The sequence below is a fragment of the Ammospiza caudacuta genome, chromosome 24 (assembly GCF_027887145.1).
Source record: "Ammospiza caudacuta isolate bAmmCau1 chromosome 24, bAmmCau1.pri, whole genome shotgun sequence".
Classification (NCBI taxonomy): domain Eukaryota; kingdom Metazoa; phylum Chordata; class Aves; order Passeriformes; family Passerellidae; genus Ammospiza; species Ammospiza caudacuta.
The window spans coordinates 8,062,968-8,084,861 of record NC_080616.1 but is presented as its reverse complement, the minus strand read 5'-3'; the positions used below and the strand labels follow the sequence as shown (position 1 = coordinate 8,084,861).

Below are 21,894 nucleotides of genomic sequence, written 5' to 3'. Positions count from 1 at the left end.
GCTTTGAATTAGTGAAGTTTATTGTAGGCTCCATGTGTGTTTACTACGTGTACATTACGTGTATATTTCAGGTATATTTACTTCCATGGGAGGTGATGTCATTGTATCTGAGCCTGCACATGAATGATAGGCACGTTCTGCTGTAAAACCTGCGCAGTGCAGCTGCAAAAGGGACTTTAAACCCCTGTCTCTGATGAATTCTTGTGGTGCTGGCAGTGATGGGTAGCAGGTGTGGCTGTGGGGATGCTTGGCCGCAAGGGAGGCTGGAGGAGAGGGATAGAGCAGTGCGTGTGAGGGGACTGTGCTGAGGAACCCCCTGAGCTGGGTTCCTTTGTCAGGTAAAAGTAGAGACAGCCCAGGATCGAGTACCTCCCTTTTAGGGAGGCCATAAATACAGGAGGGGAACTCGGGGTATAAACCCCAGGCAGGCTGGATGGCACGGGCACAGGATGCCCTGTCCCTCTCGTCCTGACAGGGGCTTTGTCCCTCGGATCTTCAGGGCTGGGCAGGGCAGCCTTTGGCAGTAACAGAGCAACCACAGCAGCCAAGGGAAGGGGTGATGTCCCTGTGCTCACAGGAGCTGGCTGGAGTGACACCAGCTCGGGGTACAAACCCAATGTGCACACACAAAGCAGCAGAAGGTCAGGTCAGGTCAGGTCAGGTTGCTCTTGGTGAAGCAGAGGTCAGTTCCTGCAGTGAAGTCAGTCATCAGGGAGCTCCTTCACAGGCTGTACGTCGCCAGGAAGGCGGCGACGGCCGCTGCTGCCACTACCACCAGGAGAGGGATCCAGGGGCCGTGCTGTCTCTGCCAGGAGAAGCTAGTGTTACTGGGAGTGTGCTGGGGGATGCCGCTTCCATGGCAGCCCTAGCAAGGTGCTCTCTGCAGGGCTCAGAGGAGGGGACAGGGCACAGGGGAGGTGACGTGTCCCGGGCCGGTGTGCAGCACTGGGGTCCGGGCAGGAGCTCCCACCTGAGCCTGGCTGCCCTGGGAGCGGTTCAGCTCGTCGCGGCACTGCCGCAGCCGGGTCAGGCACCACTGGTACTCCTGGCTCAGCGCCTCCAGCTCCGAGCGCAGCTCCGAGCACTGCAGGCACAGCGAGGGGCTGTCAGCAGGAGGGGTCCCCTGGGCTCTGTGTGCCCCCAGGGCTGCTGGGCTGCTGCAGTGGCTGCAGCGCCTCACCCGCAGCTGGGCACGGCTCTGCTGAGCATCCTCGGGTACCTGCAGGGACAGGGCACAGCTCAGAGTTACTGCAGAGTGCTGCTGGGTGCCTGCAGGGACAGGGCACAGCTGGGTACCTGCAGGGACAGGGCACAGCTCAGGGTTACTGCAGTGTGCTGCTGGGTACCTGCAGGGACAGGGCACAGCTGGGTACCTGCAGGGACAGGGCACAGCTCAGAGTTACTGCAGTGTGCTGCTGGGTACCTGCAGGGACAGGGCACAGCTCAGAGTTACTGCAGTGTGCTGCTGGGTACCTGCAGGGACAGGGCACAGCTCAGAGTTACTGCTGGGGCACTGCCAGCTTCCCACACCTGCCTGCTTTGCTGCCACAGACACAGCACAAGCTCTTTTCCTATGTGCCTCTCAGCTCTGCGACACTAAATTATATTGTTTTTTTATAAGTCCTTTTTAATAGATCCTTGCTGGCTGAACACTGCTATAAGAATTGAGGGGCTGTTGGTTGGCAGAAGGCTGATTTGATGGCAAAGTGTGTGTAAAAGGCTTTGGCTTTTTGGGTTTTCTTGCAGCCCATTTGTACAGGCATTGCTTCTGTTAGCAGAGCCTTGCTGTTATATTTCTTGTTGTTATTATTGCAAGCATTTTCCTTTCCTCCTCTCCTTCCTTTATGCTCAGGGGCTTGGTTCTGAAAGTGTGGCTTTGGCTTTTCCCTGTGGGGCTGCTGAGGCTCTCCTGTCTGTGGGAGCAGAGGGATTTGTACACGGAGAGCTCTGCTACTGCAGCCCAGGCCCCTTGTGTGCAGGGCCTTCATTGGGGGTTCAGGATAAAACTTGGGGCAGGTAATCCTTACAGGAGCCAAACCTGGGCACCTGCAGGAGCTTTGGTGATTCTGCTGAGTGCCTTCCTCACCTCGTTCTCCTTTGCTGTGAGCTGGAGTGTCCTTTTCTGCATCTCATCCTTCAGACTTTCTGTTCCCTCCTCCTCCTCCTTGGGGTGCTCTGACAGAGCATTTTGTTTCTCCTTGGCAGGAGTGAGAGGTGGGGTCTGTGTGGTGGAAACCTGGTCTAGAAAAGAGTCAGGCTTCTGATGAGAAACAGCTCCAGGCTCCGGGCTGGCTCTAGCTCTTGTTTACTCAGCACACTTTAGGGATAATATTGGTGTGCTATGCACCAAGCAGAAGACACAGGAGCTGAGTTTGTTATCACTGTCTGCTGTAGCTACAAGTTCATCATCTTAAGAGCAATATTTCTAAGCAGTTGCCAGAAATGGAGGGGAGGGAGAGTTAAAATGCCTTTTTTATGGCTTTCTTTTTGTCAGGTACAACTGTAATTGTAATTACAAACTGGAATGTGTTTTGTTTGGAAAAAATATGGTGGAGCCACTGAGGTAGAATTTGCAGTGAAATCCATTTATTTTTTAAAGTGTTTGCCATCATAAATATGTTTATAGTTTTAATGTTAGCTAGCAAAACAATTCATTCTGTGTAGCTTTAAAATAACCTTTTATTCTAGACCACTGCAGACTTTCCTAGGGTCAGGGCTAGTGTTCCTGTGTCCAGGGAGCACTACGTGGGGGTTACAAAGTTTGCTGACCTGTCCTTTGCACTGTCACCTCCTGGCTCTTCTGTTGGTTGTTCTGGTTGTGGATCACGTCTGGGAACACAAAAAGCACCGTTATTGTCTACAGCACTAAAAGAGACCTCTAACTTTGTGCATTTCTGTGTTACTTACTCTGCAAATGGCTGATTGTTGCCTCCAGTGTCACTTTCTGCTCTTGTTCTTTTTGCAATTTATCTGAAATAAGGATAGAAGATCAAGGTTGGTGTAAATCTGTGTATATTTATGGAAGGATGGTATTTTCTGTTCTCCACATGTGTAGAGTGGGGCAGATGTTTTTGGCTGCCCTGGACTTTCTTCTCTGAAGGGATGTGATTTTTAGCTGTTTATTCCCCTTTCATTTTTGGCAGCTTTCTCTCTTGTGCCTCTTGTTCAAGTCATTTATGGTTTATTTTAAAGCTGTTCCTGCAAGACCCGTTATGAGATTAGAACTGCCACCCGCTTTCTCTTCCCTAATTATGTTTTAAAATAGCCGTGTGTGAGTTTAAAATAATGTGTGTGAGTTCAAAATAATGAGTGTGAGTTTAAAATAACTTGTGTGAGTTCCCTCGCTGTCTGAAGCGGTGCTTTAGGACATTACCAGCTCCTCTGTCTGCCCTCACCACCCAGCACCGGGGCTGATGCTCTGCCAAGGGTGGCAAGTCCTGCCTCAAGCTGAGGACATATCTCAGGGTTTTATTTCTTTTCAGGTCTCCCATCACATCCTTTCCTCTGGCAAAACCGCTTCTCTGAACTCTTTAGTCTGGCCAGGAGCAGTTTTGGAGGGCTGCGGCAATCAGCAGCCTCGGTGGCACGCCGAGATGTGCGGTGTGCCGGAATGAGCGCGGTGTGCACGCCGCTCCGAGCCCCGGGGAGCGCTTCGGGAGCTCTCCCCGGGTCCCTGGCGGTTCCCGGAGGGCACAGGCGGCCCCGGTACCTCGGATGCGGCGGATGAGGCCGGCCTGGAGGTCGTTGTCGCTGCGCAGGGCGCTGGCTGTCTGCAGCAGCTCCGTGCGCTCGTCCCGCAGCGCCCGCAGCTCCCGGCTCTGCCGCTGGCTCTGCGCGTCCGCCCGCTGCGCCGGGACAGACAGGCAGGCACACAGACAGACAGACAGACAGACACACAGCGGGCCGGCTTGGCAGGGCTCACAGCTCTCCTCGTGCTGCCCCCGCACCGCCTTCCACTGCCCCAGCCCCAGTGTCCAGCCCGGCCCGCATGATTTCCCTCTGCATCTCTTTGTACTGATGTATGTTACTCTTCTAATATATAAATTACAATCGACTTCCAATCCTTAGAATCTGGTTTGAACCCACAGAAGAGTAATAAGCATAATCCTATTCATACTGGCCCTATCACTGACCCTGCGCATCCTCCTAACTTCACTAAACTTTTGACTCGCCCAAATAATGCCCGACTCAGAAAAACTATCCCCAAATAACCCCTGACTCAGAAAAACTATCCCCAAATAACCCCAGACTCAGAAAAACTATCCCCAAATAACGCCCGACTCAGAAAAACTATCCCCACATGAATGCGGATTAACCCCCTGGGATGCAGCGGCAGCCACGGCTGCTCTGGGCACCCAACAGCAGCAAAATCCCAGAGCAGGCTGCTCCTGCAGGGAGCCCACGTACCTGCAGCTCGCTCTGTAGAGCCTGGAAGCTGTTTCTGAGCTCGGTGTGTGCTGTGGTCTCCTTGGTCAGCTCGGCTCTGAGTGTGGCATTGTGCTCCTTCCAGAGGGCGAGGTCCTCTCGCATCTCTGCCAGGCTTCTCTGGGGAGCAGAGAGGGACCCAGGGGTGGCTGTAACCCAGGCCCCAGCCTGCCCCAGGCCCCGGAGGATGCTGCCAGCCTGCCCTGGTACTGCCAGCCGGGCTGTGCTGGGCAGCGCTGGCTCCCCCAGCAGCAGCAGCACACAAAAACCCGTGTGGGGCTGATGCCATCTGATGGACAGAGCCGAGCAGGGCAGTGCTCCCTCTGGAACAATTTCCTGTGCTGCCAGCAGGCTGGAGGAGCCCGGTGGTACTTGGGATAAAGCTCACTTGTCTTTCTGCAGATATGTTATCCTGTGGGTCAAAGCAATTTGCTGCCTCTTGGGGAAATCCTATATTCATATAAATGAGCAACTGCAGAAAAAAAACCAGCTCTGGAGACCTCCGGCCCGGTGTCTGATGGTGTGAGCAGGACAGGAATGGCCCAGAGGGATGGTGGGAGGGAAGGGATTGCAACTGGAGCTAACAAACCCGAGTACACTTCCCCAGCTGTGAGCTGTCTGTAACCTGGTGTGCAGCTTTTGGAGTGAGTACAGGTTGCACTAAAGCTGCTTTGGGCTTTGCTGAGTAGCTAAAACTTCATATTTTTTATCTTTGCTGCTGATGGCAAGCCTGTCATCACCTTTCCCTGACATGTGGGTTTTCTTTGTCACAGCTGGGCTAAATTAAAGCCAAGCCACCACTGCTCACCTGACAGTTCTGCAGCTGCTGCTCTGTTAGGAGTTTTTCCTCCAGCATCTTCTGAAGAGCCTCTTTTGCCTTCTGCTCATAGGTCTGCTTCTGGTCCTCCATCTCGATCAGGATCTTCTTCACACACTCCTTTGAGTAACTCTTGAAACAAAGAAAGAGCTTGAGGTGCTTTATGTGTCAGATTCTCACCTTGCTAAATATGAGTGTTAGCAAAGAGTGTGTCAATGCTGCTGCTAGTGTGCTGTGAAGCATTGCTTCAGCAAAGAGTTAAAGTCCTTTTTGGATCGGTATCTCATCAGATTGATGGAGAAACTGAGGCCCGGCCCAGTGACAAGGCTTGGTTTTTGTTTTCCTGCCTTTCCTCAGCCGTGTTTGTCAGTGAATCAGGCATTACCTGGCTGCAGGCCTGCAGCTGATTTTCCAGCACCCGCAGTTTACACCTCAGTTTGTCCTCGTTCAGCTGGCCCTGGGGAAAAGCAATTGAAGTGAGATGTGAAATCATGAACTGCACAATGTGCCCCCAGTGTTTTGCTGGGTTGTGTTTTGGTTCATTTTCTCCCTTTATCTGTAATCAGATCAAAGTCTCTTCAGTGCTGAGAGCTCAAGGAAACCTTCCCAGCCTCAGAATAAATGGGATATGGGGGAAGTGACACTTTTATGGATTGAGAACCTGTCCTGAGGCGTTTCTCTGGTTACTGAGTGCAGGTGCTGGCAGTGACATGACAAGTTAGGAGCAAGGGGATTTTGGGCTGTTGTGGCTGGCTTTGGCAGAAATGCAGCTCTGCCTGTCCCCACTGTTCTCTGTCCCCTCCCTCCCTGCCTCGAGCTCCAGCTGCTGGAACGCTCTTGTCTGCTTGTTTTCCTTAGAAAAATGGGTTGGGTCTGAGTGGCAACATCTGCACTTGGGCAGGAGGATCGAGGGCACGGGGATGATTCATTTTCCTCACTGTCATCGGCCTGTCTCGGTGTTAGTCAGGCTGCTCAGGCCCTGTGGAAGCAGACTGCATGCAAATTCACATAACATTGCTAGCAAAGAGTTCACGTGGGCTGGTTTCCACCACCAGTACTGAGAACACCAATATCTGTGCCCACTGCCGTCTGAAGTCACGACTCTGACAAGAAACTCCCCGGTGTTACAGGAATAGCTGACAGAGCCGAGCAAACCAGACTGCCGGTGTCTCAGCACTGGTTAGATTTGCACAGAAGCACATTTACAGTCCCAAAGACTCCATCTTCCCAGTTCAGCTGTTGGTGCAAAGAGCTAAAGGCTCCTAGTACGTAGGTGGAACTTTGAAAAGCAATTTTAGATGTGCAATGTTCTGCCTGGTTTTCCTCAGCTTTCCTCCTCCGCTGTCTGCACAGGTTCCAGCTGTGCACAGATGTGGCTGTGCCATCATCCATCCATCCATCCATCCATCCATCATCCATCCATCCATCATCCATCCATCCATCCATCCATCATCCATCCATCCATCCATCCATCCATCATCCATCCATCCATCCATCCATCCATCCATCCATCCATCATCCATCCATCCATCCATCCATCCATCCATCCATCCATCCATCATCCATCCATCCATCATCCATCCATCCATCCATCCATCATCCATCCATCATCCATCCATCCATCCATCCATCCATCCATCCACCCATCCATCCATCATCCATCCATCCATCCATCCATCCATCCATCCATCCACCCATCCATCCATCATCCATCCATCCATCCCTCCCTCTCTTTGCCAGCCCCACCTGCCTCATGGAATCCCCTCCCAGCAGCAGCATCTGCCTGTTGGCTCCAGCACGAAGGGGATTATCAGGCGGATGAAAAGCTGATTTTTAGGCTGAGGTACAGCTGATTTTTAGGCTGACGTACAGCTGATTTTTAGGCCAATAAAAAGCTGATTTTAGGCCAATGAAAAGCTGAGTTTTAGGCTGAGGAACAGCAGCATGCAAGAGGCAGCAGCAAAGTCTCTCCTGTCCTGCACAGGGCAGCGAGCAGCAAGGAGCACCCACCTGTTGGTATTCTGAGGTTTCGTGGCCACTTCCTGCACCTGTGGCTGGCTGTTCTTTCCTGCTCATGTTATATTGGAGGGGCGAGCAAAGGCGGAAGTTTCTCACCACAGGATGTGTCTAACACAAGTTTTTGTCCCCCATCACCCAATCACTCGCTTCTCTGCCCCAACAGAACTTTCAAACCACTTTTTTTTTTTTTTTTAATGCCAAAACAGCACGAATTGTTTGATTTAAGGATCCTATCAGAAAGCCTCATATATCACATAAAATGTATCCTCTTAATTTTGCATCCTCATAGAAGACAAAAAGGGCCTTTTCTGCTGTCTGTCCCACCCATCCTGAGGAGAGAGGCAGGGGAGGTGATGGGGGCTCCTGCAGCTCTCTGGTACCTGCCAGGATTTCTCTGAAGCCTGCAGCAGGGTGGACAGGAGCTCCTGTAAAATCACCATCTTCTGCTTGAGCATCAGCTCACGGTGCAGGGCCTCCTGTGCGACAGGGACACGGTCAGTGGGGCCAGAGCTGGGGCACAGCCCAGAGCCCCCAGCCCAGAGCCCCCAGCCCAGACCCCCCAGCCCAGAACTGGCCCTGCCTGGGCTCCAGGTCTTTGGGGTCTGTTGGCTTTTCTGGCCATGTTAAAACTGGCCTTTTAACACCCCTTCATTTAGCAATATTAATAATTGTAATAAGTATTATTCTTGGTGAAAACCAGCTGTTCCAGTGGGTGCTGAGCACTGTTTGGTACCTACCTTCAGGTAGTTGGAGAGCTGCACCATTTCCTGAAAGGGAAAGGGCAGGTGTTTAATAATAGGATTGTTTCAGTTTATAAATATGGCATGACCTTGCTACAAAAAACTAAATATTTTTAAATAAAAGTGAATTAACAGCCTATATTTGGGTGGAGAAGGAGATCCTGCAGGGGCCCATTGGGTTAGTTTTTCCAGAGAAGTGGAAATATTCCCACAGCAGTTTACCTTTCAGGAGTTCCACCACCTGCGCTTTGCTTACCTTGTTTAAAACTGCTATTCCCCAGCTGCAATGACAAACAAAGAGGGTTACTGAGGGAGGGTCTCCAGCTGGACACCCCTCCCCGGCTGTGTCTGCGCAGCCTTCGTGGGGAGCACTTTGGGCACGGCCAGGGAGGGCAGAGCCGCTCACTCTGTCTGCTGGCTGGAGTCCGTCACTGCCGAGCCGGGCAGGGTCTGTGTCCCTGTGGAGGCAAGGGGACAGCGTGGGGACGATCCCCCCCGGGAGGGGCTCTGGCTGTCCTCCTGCGGTGAGCGTGCCCGTCTGCATCCCGGCAGGGCCTCCCCGGCCTCGGGCCCCAGGTTTCTCCTGCGGAGGAACTCGGCCTGCCGGGGGCTGGTGGCCGTGCCCCGGCCCGGGGTGACCGTGGCCCTGCAGCAGGTGGCATTGACCCTGCCCCGCAGCCGCTCCCGCGCCTCCTGCCGCCGCTCGCTCCTCTCCTCGTAGCTCTCTGCCCTCCTGGGCATGCTGGCCCCGTCCCCTGGGGGCTGTGCCCTGTGAAAGAGCCCAGAACAAGGGGCATCAGTGAAATTCAGCCGGTTCTGGGGTTTGTGGGTGTGGGGCAGTGCTTCGGGAGTGCCAGTCACATCCAGGGTACTCCCGTGCTGTTTAGTTTGTATAAAATATGCTCTGTAATTCTTCACACTGTCCTGGTGGTAGCTGTGGGGTGCTCAGAGCTCGTTCCTGGTGCTTTCTTTTACTGTAGGGGTCTCCTTCGAATGTGAGCAGCATTTTTGGGGTGGTGCCTGGGTGGGGAAGGTGCCCACAAGCCCCGGCCAGGACACTGCTCCAAAAGTTGAGCATTTTTCAACTTATTTTGCTCTGTTTTGTGTGTTCTGCTCAGCCTCCACTCGTCCATCTCTTCCCACCAGGAAAAGCTCACTCCTCTCCCACCTGTGCTGCCTCTGCTTTGCCCAGCCTGTCCCAGGGCTGTAAAAGCCTCAGCTCACCAAAAATGCACTGAAAAGCAGGATAAAGCTTAGAGAAACCCAGCCCATTACTCACCCGGGGCTGAGCAAACCCTGCAGGCTTTCTTGACAAGCCAATGCTCCATTTCATCCTTCTGCTACCCCAAATTACCCTCTGTAATTAAACCTGTCCTCTACCTTTGCTTTCCGAGCTGTTACACCTCTTGCTCCAAGGAAAACCAGGAAAAACCCTCTGCTTCTTGCTGGTTCACGTTACAGCTCCCCAGTGCAGGTTGTGTAGGCTGAAATTGGGGTGAAAAAGGAGGGAAAAGGTGCCTGGTGCTGCCCTCGGCCTCTGCCAGCCCCAGAACTGGCGCTGCGGGTGCCGCACACTTACCTGTGCCAGGCTCCTGTCCTGCCCCTCGGGTGCCGTGCCCAGGCGGGTGTCTCAGGGCGGGAGCACGCCCCAGCTGCCCTCCTCATGCCCAGCAGCTCATGCTGTGCTCTCCTGCTCGCTCTGTGCAACAGGAAACGCTGCAGCTGCGGCCGAGCCCCGGTTCCTGTCTGTGCCCGCGGCCTGGCCCAGCGGGGTCGGGCTTATCTCAGGAGCCCCGAGGGTCCAGCCTGGCCCCAAGCAGAACCAGCAGCTCGGTTATCTCCTGGACATCTCCCCGTGCTGCTCTGTGACACTCAGGGGGAGCTGGAGCTGCCCGTGGCGCTCGGGGACGGAGTTCCCCTGAGCGGCTTTGGGGAAGCACAGTAATGCTATTATTGGAAGGCTTCTTGCAGGTTGGAAAGGGGAATAAAACCCGTGTTTTGGCAGCTGAGGAGAGGTCAGGAATGGCAGAAATTCATTAAGGTCTTTAGAGAAGTGAAAGCTGCGTTAATGCAAATCGGGAGGAGGTCGGTTCAGCCAGCTGGGCGCTGATAAGGGCGCCCTGCCCTGATAAGGGCTCCCACGTGGAGAAAGAACACCCAGAACAGCAGAGATCTCAAAGCAACGTTGGATTTATTTCTACAAAGACCGGCATGGAAGGGATGTGTGACAGAAATCTCCAGATTCAGAGACTCTCTCGTGGCTTTGGGAGATCTGTGCTGCCTGGCCCAAAGCCTGGTCCTGGGCCAGGGCTCAGCTCAGCTGCCTCGGTGGCTCTCCAGGGGAACAGTGTCTGCAGGGTGAGCAGGAACCTGCTGCTGGGCAGCCCTTCTCTGAAGTGCTTCCTGGCTGCAAAAAGCCCTTTGCAAGAGCTTATTGCTAAAAAGGACATTTTTGTGCTGCTTCACAGACTCCTGGAGTGCCCTGCCCCAGGCTGCCAGTGCATCAGCACAGGGATGCCCCAGGGTGTAGAGAGGGCACCAAGCAGCTGGGTTCACAGCCAGACCCGTCCTGAGCAGCTGGGTTCACAGGCAGAGCCTTCCTGAGCAGCTGGGCTCACAGGTAGACCCATCCTGCTTGGCCCCAGGTGTGCCTGTACAGCCCCAGGTGTGCCAGGACAGCCCAAGTGCGCCAGGACAGACCAGGTATGCCAGCCCATCCCCAGGTGTCCCAGCACAGCCCAGGTGTCCCTGGAGTCCCAGCACAGCCCCAGGTGTCCCAGCACAGCCCCAGGTGTCCCGGCACAGCCCCAGGTGTCCCGGCACATCCCCAGGTGTCCCAGTACTGCCCAGGTGTCCCCGGAGTCCCAGCACATCCCAGGTGTCCCAGCACTGCCCAGGTGTCCCAGCCCATCCCCAGGTGTCCCAGCACATCCCAGGTGTCCCAGCCCATCCCCAGGTGTCCCAGCACTGCCCAGGTGTCCCAGCCCATCCCCAGGTGTCCCAGCACATCCCAGGTGTCCCAGCACATCCCAGGTGTCCCGGCACATCCCCAGGTGTCCCAGCACATCCCAGGTGTCCCAGCACTGCCCAGGTGTCCCAGCCCATCCCCAGGTGTCCCAGCACATCCCCAGGTGTCCCAGCACTGCCCAGGTGTCCCAGCCCATCCCCAGGTGTCCCAGCACTGCCCAGGTGTCCCAGCCCATCCCCAGGTGTCCCAGCACATCCCAGGTGTCCCAGCACATCCCAGGTGTCCCGGCACATCCCCAGGTGTCCCAGCACATCCCAGGTGTCCCAGCACTGCCCAGGTGTCCCAGCCCATCCCCAGGTGTCCCAGCACTGCCCAGGTGTCCCAGCACTGCCCAGGTGTCCCAGCACATCCCAGGTGTCCCGGCACATCCCCAGGTGTCCCGGCACATCCCAGGTGTCCCAGCACATCCCCAGGTGTCCTGGCACATCCCCAGGTGTCCCAGCACATCCCAGGTGTCCCAGCACTGCCCAGGTGTCCTGGCACATCCCCAGGTGTCCCGGGTGTCCCCGAGTCCCAGCACTACGTTCTCCGCACGTTCTCCAGGCGGTAGCTGCCGCGGAGCAGCCCCTCCAGCAGCTCGGGGGCGAGGCCGTGCAGGAGCAGCGCGGTGCCGACGGCCGGCCCGGGGTAGCGCAGCTCCCGGCGGCGCAGGGCCCCGGCCCGGATGATCTCCAGGGCGCACTCCTCCTTGGGGGCCGGCGTGTCGGGGATGACGTGGGACACGGCCTGTACGGCGCTCTCTGCAACGGGACGGGGACGGCTCGGGGGGACGCAGCGGCATCGGCTTCGGGGGGTCCGGGGCACCCCACACCCACAGAGCCAAACCCGCAGACTCTGGGATCAGACTGCTTAACGAGGCTCAGAACAGTGACAATGACAATTATAAATGTCCTTCCCCTCCCTTTGCTTTCCACCCCTGAGTTCACTGAGCCTGGCAGAGTCCAAGGCCTCAGGGCTCACTTTTGGAAGGGTTGGGGTCCTGTTCCCACAGCTGCAGAGGCGGGGAAGGCTCCAGCAGCCGTGGCAGAGCAGACTGGCACCAGGGACAGGGGCTGGGCTCGGCTGGAATGGGCTGGAAAGAGTTCCTGGCGGGGCTGAGCTCACCTGTGTTGATGTAGCCCAGGATGCAGAGCGTGATGGAAACGTTGATCTTGTCTATGATGAGCTCCTGCCTCAAGGAGCTGAAAAATCCGTCTAGGGCAAACTTGGTTGCCGAATAGGGAGCAGTAAAAGGGCCAGCAATTTTACCTGGAGCAGAGACACAGGGCAGGTGTTCAGGTGCTGGGCAGGCACCAGGCTGCACAGCTTCCCTTCCTCTTGCCCTGCCAGTAGCTCCAGTGCTGGGATTTAGGGTGTTGGGATAAATTGAGAGATAAAGCACACTCAGGAATGTTCAAATTGCGACATATGGCACAAAGGGCCTTCCAGAGCAGCTTTTGCATCCCTGCAGAGATGCCCAGGTACTGCCAATGTGCGTTCAGTGTGAAATCACCTGCACTGCAGCATGGGAAGGTGATCAGAGGGTGCCAAGAGCCTGACAGGACAGGAGATAAATTTCCCAGAGGATTTGAGTTGTGCAGAGTTAATCACGTGCTGCCCCTGGGTGCCAGCCCTGCCTGTGGTCCCTCCTGTGCCTTTTGGAGCAGCTCAGCAGGGACCGTGGCAGGAGAGGAAGGGCTGTGGCAGGAGCTCACCTGCTATGGATGAGACCACCACGATGCTGCCCTCGCTCTCCCTCAGCAGGGGCAGGGCAGCCGTGGCCAGCGCCACGTAGCTCACAAAGTTGGTCTCCATGAGGCTGCGGACGTGCTCCACGTCCCCGCTGAAGAAGGTGAAGCCGCTCTGGCCGATGTGGTTGAGGATGAGCATGTCCAGGCCCCCTGTGGGCAGAGCAGCCGTGCCACCAGCCACGGAGCCGGCACCTCCAGGGGCTGGGCTGCACGGGGCTGAGCAGGGAGCACCTACCCCAGGTGTTCTCAGCCTCCCTGAGCACCTCCTCGGGCAGGCTGGGGCTGGCCATGGAGCCGCTGATGTAGCGGGCGGAGGCAGCGCCGAGCTCCAGGCACCGCTCCACAACCTGGGGAGGGAAGGGGCTCTGGGGGACTCACCTGCATGGAACCCCAGCCCGGGCTGCTGCGGTGCTGGGCCCGGCAGGGCTGCTGCTGGGGTAGCCCTGGGATGAGTCTGCAGGGTACCAGGTGTGCCCAGGGTGGATGTGCAGGTACCAGGTGTGCCCGTGTGCCCAGGCTGGGGTGAATATCACATCCAGCCCAGCACGCCCCCCTTGCCATTTACTTTCTGCAGCTTGGCCTCTGTGCGTGCCGTGAGCAGCAGGTGTGCCTCCATCCGTGCCAGGTGATATGCCATCTGCTCCCCGATGCCGCTGCTGGCTCCCGTCACGATCACCCGCTTCCCCCGGAGCATCTCTGCCAAGGAGGGTGCAGAGCTCAGTCCTGGCACAGTCCTGGCACAGTCCTGGCACAGCCCCGGCACAGTCCTGGCACAGTCCTGGCACAGCCCTCGCTGCCCCTCTGCTCCTCCCTGTCCCTGCGGCTCCCCCGTGCCCCTGCCAGCCCGGTCAGACCCTGCTCCAGTCTGACCCCAATCCCAGCTGGGTGGGGAGGCCTGAGCTCTGCACCCCTGCCCAGGGAGCAGGGAGAGCTGGCCAATAAAGGATTGAATGTTTAAAGGGAAAAGTGCTTGTTTCCCGGATAAGTCATTGACAGGGGTCAGGCACTGTCCCATCAGAGCCGGTGTAGCCCTGTGAGTTTCCCCATGCCCTGACCCCTTGCCTGGGGCAGCCTGACCTCCCCTCAGCCCTCCCTGGCTGTGCCAGCCCCGTCCAGGTCCCTCTGGTGGTGCTTGTGGAGCCTGCTGGTCCCTGCTGGTCCCTGCTGGTCCCTGCTGGTCCCTGCTGGTCCCTGCTTCTCCCTGCTGGTCCCTGCTGGTCCCTGCTGGTCCCTGCTGGTCCCTGCTTCTCCCTGCTTCTCCCTGCTGGTCCTTGCTGGTCCCTGCTTGTCCCTGCTGGTCCCTGCTGGTCCCTGCTTCTCCCTGCTTCTCCCTGCTTGTCCCTGCTGGTCCCTGCTTTGTCCCTGCTTCTCCTTGCTGGTCCCTGCTGGTCCCTGCTGGTCCCTGCTTGTCCCTGCTGGTCCCTGCTGGTCCCTGCTTGTCCCTGCTTGTCCCTGCTGGTCCCTGCTTGTCCCTGCTTGTCCCTGCTGGTCCCTGCTGGTCCCTGCTTGTCCCTGCTGGTCCCTGCTGGTCCCTGCTTGTCCCTGCTGGTCCCTGCTTGTCCCTGCTGGTCCCTGCTGGTCCCTGCTTCTCCCTGCTGGTCCCTGCTTCTCCCTGCTTCTCCCTGCTTCTCCCTGCTGGTCCCTGCTGGTCCCTGCTTCTCCCGGGACTCACCTTCATTGAAGTTCTCAGGTGCTGAGTAAAAATAAAAGGCCAGTGCTGCTCCCAGCAAAGGGATGAGAATCTTGAGCAGCAAGCCCATCCCTCTGCAGAGGAAAGGCAGGAACCAGACGAGCCCCACGGGGAGGTGAAGGTGGCTGGAGCTCGCGAATGGGGCTGGGCAGTTTTGAGCTGGCTCTTATCTCACACAAGTTTACTGATGGACCTTTTCTTTGCCCTGCCTGTGATTTAGCAAACATTAACCTAATGAAGCGTGTGGCTTTGGACTTTAGGCTGTCCCTTTGCACCCTGGGCCTGCCAGGAGTGCCAGGTGTGCTTTTGGACAGAAGGGAAGGCACTGAGCAGTGGTCTGGGGGCTGCCCAGGGGCTGGGACAGCAGTGTCCCCTCGGAGCAGACATCCCTGGCACCATGGACATCCCTTTCTCCACCTCTAAACCAGGAGCAGCCCTTTCCTTTCCTTCCCTTCCCTCCCTCGCTGGCTGCCTGAGGATTCACTGAGCTCCTGTACACGTCCACAGCCAGACCTGGGGAGAGCAGGGCGCAGGTTCCATTTCCCATCCACTGCTGATGATCCTGGGTTATCCTCTGGGATATCACCATGGGGGCAACACTGTCATTTTGCTGGGTGGCTCTTACCCCTAAAATATATCCCTGTGGAGGAATCCATGGGCTGCAAAAGGCAGTAAAGGAGCCAAGTGGATGAATAGGAAAGATCTCCAGCTTTGCCAGGGTGGTGATTCTGCTCAGTGCCTGCTGGGCAGGTGGCAAATGGCTTTGACGGTGATTTTCTGGAAATTTAAAGCGCGGAACCCACTCGGTGTGTGCTGGTTTGTGTGGGTAAGGAGAAATTAGGAGTGAATTGTTCCCTGTGATGGTGGCAGGCCCTGGCACAGGTGCCCAGAGCAGCAGTGCCCGCCCTTGGATCCCTGGCAGTGCCCATGAACAGCTGGGAAAGGCCATAAATCCCCGCCAGCACATGCAGCGCTGTCCGGCTAATACACTTTATTTAATAATTAGCTCAATAATTAGCGTTCCGCAGCCGGGCGGGGCCAGCAGGGCACGGAGGAGCCGCCAATGCGGGTCCCGCTCCGTCCCTGCGGGTGCCGCCAGCGCATCGCGAACCGGGCGGGGGCGGCGGCGGCCGGGAACGGAGGAACGGGGCCGGCCGGGACCCTGCCGTGACAGGGGACCCTCCCGGGGGCCGGGACCCTCCCAGGGCCGGGACTCTGCCGGGGGCTGGGGACCCTCCCGGTGACCGGGACCCTGCGGTGACAGGGGACCCTCCCGGGGTACGGGACCCTGCGGTGACAGGGGACCCTCCCGGGGTACGGGACCCTGCGGTGACAGGGGACCCTCCGGTGACCGGGACCCTGCGGTGACAGGGGACCCTCCCGGGGTACGGGACCCTGCGGTGACAGGGGACCCTCCGGGGGTCCCGGGCCGGGGCTCAGTGCGGCGGGCGGGGGGCGGCGGGCGCGGCGGGCAGGCGGTAGCGGCTCCGCACCAGGTAATCGAGCAGCTCTGCGGCGCAGTCCCGCAGCAGCAGCGGCAGCCGCGTGGAGCTGTAGCGGTAGTAGAGCTCCCTCCGGCGCAGCGCCGCGCCCTTGAGGATCTCCAGCGCGCACTCGTCCCGCGGCGCCGGCCGCTCCTGCAGCACCTCCGCGGCAGCGCGCACCGCGCGGTCTGCGCGCCCCCGCGTCAGCGCCGGGGATGGGGGACAGTGGGGATGCCCGGGGATGGGGGGGAGAACGGGAACCCCCGGGGATGGGGGGGAGAACGGGGACCCCCGGGGATGGGGGGGAGAACGGGAACCCCCGGGGATGGGGGACAGTGGGGATGCCCAGGGGATGGGGGAGAGTGGAATCCCCGGGGGATGCAGAGAGAGTAGGGACCCCCGGGGATGGGGGAGAGTAGGGACCCCCGGGGATGGGGGAGAGTGGGGATCTCTGGGGTATTGGGGGAGAGTGGGGATCTCTGGGGAATATGGGCAGAACGAGGACTCTCAGGGGATGCGGGAGAGTGGAAACCCCGGGCATGAGGGAGAGTGGGGACCCCCGGGGATGAAGGCACCCGAAGGGGTGTTGGGCTGTGCCAGCCTGTAAGCAGTGCCCAGATTTACGTGGCACAGGGAAGTAAAAGGCTTTTGAGGCTGTTTTGGGGGGCAGACGGGTGGGAACCCCCTGCAGCCGGGGGGACAGGCTGAGGGGCAGGAGAAGGAGCCGGGGTGGGGATGCTCAGCCCTGGGCAGGGCTGGCACAGCTCTGCTCTCACCTGTATCGATGAAGCCGAGGATGCAGAGCGTGATGGAGACATTTATGTTTTGAATGGTGAACTCCTGCCTCAGGGAGCTGAAAAATCCATCCAGGGCAAACTTAGTCGCAGAGTAGGGGACGGTAAAGGGGAACCCGACTTTACCTGGGCACAGAGGGAAGTTCTGTGTTAGCACACGAGGCTGCTCTGCCTGAGCTGCTCTTCTGCCCTCCCTCAGTGAGGATTTCACCAGGGAAGTGCCATCCTGCCACCTGAACAGCAGCCTTACAAATATTCCTGCTGGCTTCCAGCTCTTAAGGCCAAAGCTGTGGCTCACATCTCTGCTCAGGACACGGGCAGCCCACAGCAACCACAAAACCCTCAGAGAGGAGAGATGGAGCAAAGCTGGAACTTATCCCTGGCCTGAGCTGCTCACCAGAGCCCTGACCAATGCAGCACTGTGGGGTTTAATTGGTCAAAAACCAAAATGGGGAGATTGGGTTGAGCAGAAAACAAATTCCATCAAGAGAACTCCAAACCCATCTGGATTTGGGTGTTGGGGCTGGTTTTGGTGGGATTTTAGTGTTAAGCAGTTATGGCTCCTGGAGGGCGCCTGGTGTCCCTGTGTGCTGCTCTGGCACTCAGCCCAGGTGCATTTTGGGCAGTCCCATGTCCCCAGCCTGGTGGCACTGCCCGCTCACCTGCCATGGATGAAACCACCACGATGCTGCCCTCGCTCTCCTTCAGCATGGGCAGGGCTGACGTGGCCATGGCCACGTAGCTGAGGAAGTTGATTTCCAGCAGCTTCCGGACGTGCTCAACGTCCCCATCGAAAAAGCCAAAGTAGGATGCACCAACGTGGTTCAGAATGAGCATGTCAAGGCCTCCTGCCAGCAGAAAAACAGGCATTAGTGCTGGGGGAGAGGGCTGCAAGCAGCAAAACAACATTTCCTGGGAGCAGAATAAGTGCAATCCAAGGAAATCAGGTTTTTGGGTCAGAGCTGTGGCCTGTTATCTCCAGAGCAGGGATACAGCCTGGATGGTGGCTGCCAGGAAATATTTTGTTGTGATATATTTTGTTAGTTCGAAACACAAATGCCACAGCCCAAGGGAAATCACCCTGAGCTGTCAGTGGGACAGGAGGGAGAGGAGAGGGGAGCTCCCTATAGAGCTGGAGCATTTCTGAGCTGTGACCCTCGGCTGCAATGGCCAGAGCTATGGATCCCCCAGACCCCGGCACTGGGCTGATGAAATCCAGGGCTGTGGCACTGCAGCAGGGTGCCAGGAGGCCATAGGGCTGCAATCAGAGCGCAGTTCAGTGTGAGAGGCAGCAGTGCAGAGAGGAGCAGGGTCAGTGTGAGAGGCAGCAGTGCAGAGAGGAGCAGGGTCAGTGTGAGAGGCAGCAGTGCAGAGAGGAGCAGAGTCAGTGTGAGAGGCAGCAGTGCAGAGAGGAGCAGGGTCAGTGTGAGAGGCAGCAGTGCAGAGGAGCAGGGTCAGTGTGAGAGGCAGCAGTGCAGAGAGGAGCAGGGTCAGTGTGAGAGGCAGCAGTGCAGGTAGAAGTGGGGCTGCAAGGGGCAGAGTTAGGGGAGGTTTTTCCCGTCTCTGCCTTATTGCCCGTGGCAAACAGCAGGGCCAGGGTGCTGGCAGTTTGCAGAGCGGGCTCAGACGTACCCAGCGCTGCCTGTGCCTCCCTCACCACGCGCTGGGCGAAGGCCGTGTCCTCCATGGAGCCGCTGACGAAGCGCGCCGAGGCTGCGCCCAGCTCCAGGCAGCGCCGCACCACCTGCCAGGCCAGGAGCAGGGCTCAGCACCTGCCTGCCTCATCTGGAACCCCATCCCTGCTCTGGGGACCTCATCCTGACCTGGAGACCCCATCCCTGCTCTGGGAGCCCCATCCCTGCTCTGGGAGCCCCATCCCTGCCTGGGAACCCCATCCCTGCCTGGGGACCCCTCCCTGCTCTGGGAGCCCCATCCCTGCCTGGGAACCCCATCCCTGCTCTGGGAGCCCCGTCCCTGCCTGGGAACCCCATCCCTGCCCTGGGAGCCCCATCCCTGCTCTGGGAGCCCCATCCCTGCCTGGGAACCCCATCCCTGCCTGGGGACCCCATCCCTGCCTGGGGACCCCATCCCTGCCTGGGGACCCCATCCCTGCCTGGGGACCCCTCCCTGCCCCGGAGCCCGCTGGCTCTCAGGTGTGGGTGTCGGAGCTCCCTGTGATGTGTCCCCACCTAAAACCAGTGGTTTGGGCTTTTGGGAGTGTGTTTGGAGCTTTGTGAACTTCAAAGGGAGCCTGGAAAATGATTCCTTGGTGAGCGCGTTACCCGAGGCAGTCTGGCTGGAAATGCAGGAGCAGCAGCAGGGGCAGGGGCAGGAGCCTGCTGTGGAACGAGGGTGTGTGGGGATGTGTGTGCAGCTCAGACACTGCGGTGTGGAGCGTGGGGAGATCTGTGTGCAGGAGGGACTGCCAGGTGTGCAGGAGGGAATGCCAGTTGTGTGTGTGTGTGCAGGAGGGAATGCCAGGTGTGCAGGAGCTCCCAGAGCACAGGGGTGTGTCACCATGACCTGTGACTATCACCATTGTCCATGTGTGACCTGTGCCCAGGTGTGACCTGTGCTGTCCCCGTGCCCACGTGTGACCCGTGCCATGGCTGTTCCCATGGCCATGCTGGGAGCTCCCAGCCCCATGTCTGGGTGAGCCCTGCCGTGGTCCCCAGCCGCGCCCATTTACACTCTGCAGCCTGGGCTCTGTGCGTGCCGTGAGCAGGACGTGGGCGCCCATCCGTGCCAGGTGATATGCCATCTGCTCCCCGATGCCTGTGCTGGCTCCCGTCACGATCACCCGCTTGCCCCGGAGCATCTCTGTGACACAGGCACAGCCCTGCAGTCAGCCTTGTGCTATTAGAGAAACCTCAAAACTGAGAAATAACAAACTCCTGCGTGCCCTCCAGATCAGCAGGTAATTGGAAGGTAAATGAGTGCAGAGCATCCAGCACTCCCATCCCATGGAAAGGGCACTCCCATCCCATGGAAAAAGCTGTGGAGCTGCTGCAGCCCCCCGAGGAATGCAGGGACACAGGGACAGCTCTGGACTCTTCCAGCAGGTTTTTCCACAAACCAGGACAAAATTTATCAAAGCCCCAACTATTCTGTAACAAAAGCAACCCACTGAGTGTGTGCTCCAAACTTCAGCACTTACAAACCCCGTTTATAAACTCTTTTCCTGCGCTCAGGAAAATGGAGCACCCAGTGCCCTCTCCCCCTGCCTCACCTGCTCCCCCAGGAGGTTTTTCTGCACAGTCCCTGCTCAGTTTGGTTTAAATCTTTGTTAAAGCCCCTTTCAGTATCCACCAGCCCACAGAGGCTCGGCCTTGCTCCGAGCTCTGACCGGTTTCCGTGCAAAACACCCAAATGTGGCTTTTTGTCGTTCTTTCCTTAAAGCCAGAGTCCCTTTGGATACTCACCCGGTTTGAAGGTGTCCCTCGCAGAATAGAACCAGAAGGCCAAAACCAGTCCCAGGAAGGGAATGAGAATCTTTTGCAACTGACCCATCCCACCGTGGAGCCAGGAAATGCAGCAGGAGAGAGAAGGAAGGAACAAAAACCCCTGTGCAGAGCTGCTCCTGAGGGAAGCAGCGCTGTGACCCTTTAAAAACCCATCAGCCGAGGAGCTGCGGCTTCCAAAGGCCTGGAAAACCACGGCTGGGGGGATGGAGAAGCCAAGCCAAGCTTTGCTGTGCTCCCTGCAGCTCGGCCTGGCCAGCGGCGCTGTTTGGGTCCTGCCCGGCTCTTTTCATATTTCCTGTCCTACATTAAAATGCAGAATTTTGCACAACACCCTGGAAGAGGTGTGTCTTTGCCGAGCAGCATCAAGTTTCACTTGGAGAGCATCAGAGGGAGCCCGGTGCAGGTGGTTCAGCGTCGTCCCTCGTTCCTGCAGGCCCTGGGCACGGATGGGGCACGGGGACAGCCCCAGATGGTGCTGGGCACCCCGGGCAGGGCTGCTCTGTGCCCCAAGGCTGCTCCTGCCCCCGGGGCTGGCACCAGGGACTGGGCAGCTCCTGCTCCCCAAACAGCCCCGGGAAAGGCTGATGGAGGGGAAGGGGTTTGTGATCCTGGCTGCTGCCAGCCTTGGAGGGGCAGAGCCCAGAGCTGTGCCCGGAGCGGTGCCCAGGGCTGTGCCCAGAACCCAGAGCTGTGCCCAGAGCTGGGGCTGCGCTCCCGGGGGATCTCCTGCCCTGCTGCCTGCTCCGGGCAGGAATTTGTCCTGCCAGACCCCAGCAGAGGGGAGAGGGAGCTTGGGGAGCCCTGCAGGGAGCTCGTTCCAGGGCCCAGCTCAGGCAGGTTTGCACAGGCAGCTCCAAGGCTGAAAACACTTGGCAGGAATTTGGATTCTGTTTCTTTTTTTTTTTTTTTTTTCCTTTTTTGAACGATATTTGGCTTTTTTCCAACCATTATCAAATGCGGAGGATTTTCCTTTTTATTTTTTCCTTTCCCCTCTTGCTTTCTTTTATCTCATAGACATTAAAGTATTATTTTTCCTCCGCGGCTGTCCCAGCGCCCTTTGCCATGAACAGAGCCATGAAAGCTCTGTCTTTCTTTGCAGGCAGAGCCCTCACAATATCAGGGTCTGCCCTCATTTTCTTTTCTCCTCGCACATCCTGCAGCCCCCATCACTGCCAGCCTGCACCACTGGAAGAGCACTCCCAGTCCCAAGGGAGATGAGAGGGTTGGAGAATGGCTTTGGTTTGGTTTGACATCACATTTCTGCCCACTGCTGGTTTACGGCAAACACTGTGATGTTCAAGTCGTTTCCAAGCCCTAAATTTGTGTTTTTTCCCTGCGTGACCAAATTGGGAATTGCTGCCCTGGAGTTCCATTGTTGGACAGTGGCTGCTGGGAGCCCTGGCCCCTGTCCACGTTCCCAGTGCCCTTGGGGCTGGTGCCGGGGGCTGACATCCTTATCTGCACCCCTAAATTTAGCCTGGCAGCCCTACAGTGTCCATGTCCACTGCAAATAGCACTGAGGGCTCTCTGAACACATCCAGCCCTGCATTGGAGAGGCCTCAGCTCCTGGGATGAGGGGCTGGATGGCAGCTCCAGGCTGAAATCAGATCTGTGAGAGATGGCTGCACACAAAGGCTCACCAGACTCTGTGCCAGCTGCATTTTTCCTGAGAATTTAATGTACCAGGGAAGTGTCACGTTCAC

The 21,894-nt window shown here is 57.7% G+C and overlaps 3 protein-coding genes across 3 annotated transcripts; all 3 read right to left on the bottom strand.

Annotated features, from left to right (window-relative positions):
• Positions 1–51: 51 nt before the first annotated feature.
• Positions 52–9,744, bottom strand: TRAF3IP3 (TRAF3 interacting protein 3). The gene is made up of 14 exons (XM_058819475.1): positions 9,581–9,744; positions 8,408–8,770; positions 8,258–8,282; positions 7,999–8,028; positions 7,642–7,737; positions 5,628–5,699; positions 5,234–5,374; positions 4,408–4,545; positions 3,710–3,845; positions 2,908–2,970; positions 2,770–2,829; positions 2,087–2,241; positions 971–1,219; positions 52–805 (listed from the first exon to the last, which is right to left on the bottom strand). Exons 1-14 carry the CDS (start codon positions 9,664–9,666, stop codon positions 722–724), a joined length of 1,698 nt encoding a protein of 565 aa, XP_058675458.1. The 5' UTR covers positions 9,667–9,744; the 3' UTR covers positions 52–721.
• A 1,804-nt stretch (positions 9,745–11,548) lies between these two features.
• LOC131567784 (11-beta-hydroxysteroid dehydrogenase 1-like) lies at positions 11,549–14,584 on the bottom strand. The gene is made up of 6 exons (XM_058819527.1): positions 14,432–14,584; positions 13,325–13,455; positions 12,995–13,106; positions 12,724–12,909; positions 12,134–12,277; positions 11,549–11,769 (listed from the first exon to the last, which is right to left on the bottom strand). Exons 1-6 carry the CDS (start codon positions 14,517–14,519, stop codon positions 11,549–11,551), a joined length of 882 nt encoding a protein of 293 aa, XP_058675510.1. The 5' UTR covers positions 14,520–14,584.
• Positions 14,585–15,750: 1,166 nt separating this feature from the next.
• Positions 15,751–20,481, bottom strand: LOC131567797 (11-beta-hydroxysteroid dehydrogenase 1-like). Its single transcript, XM_058819545.1, is given in 8 exon segments — positions 15,751–16,121; positions 16,710–16,853; positions 17,390–17,575; positions 18,360–18,471; positions 19,417–19,547; positions 20,150–20,247; positions 20,347–20,409; positions 20,411–20,481. Coding segments are annotated over 8 exon segments (1,041 nt in total). The 3' UTR covers positions 15,751–15,885.
• Positions 20,482–21,894: the final 1,413 nt, after the last annotated feature.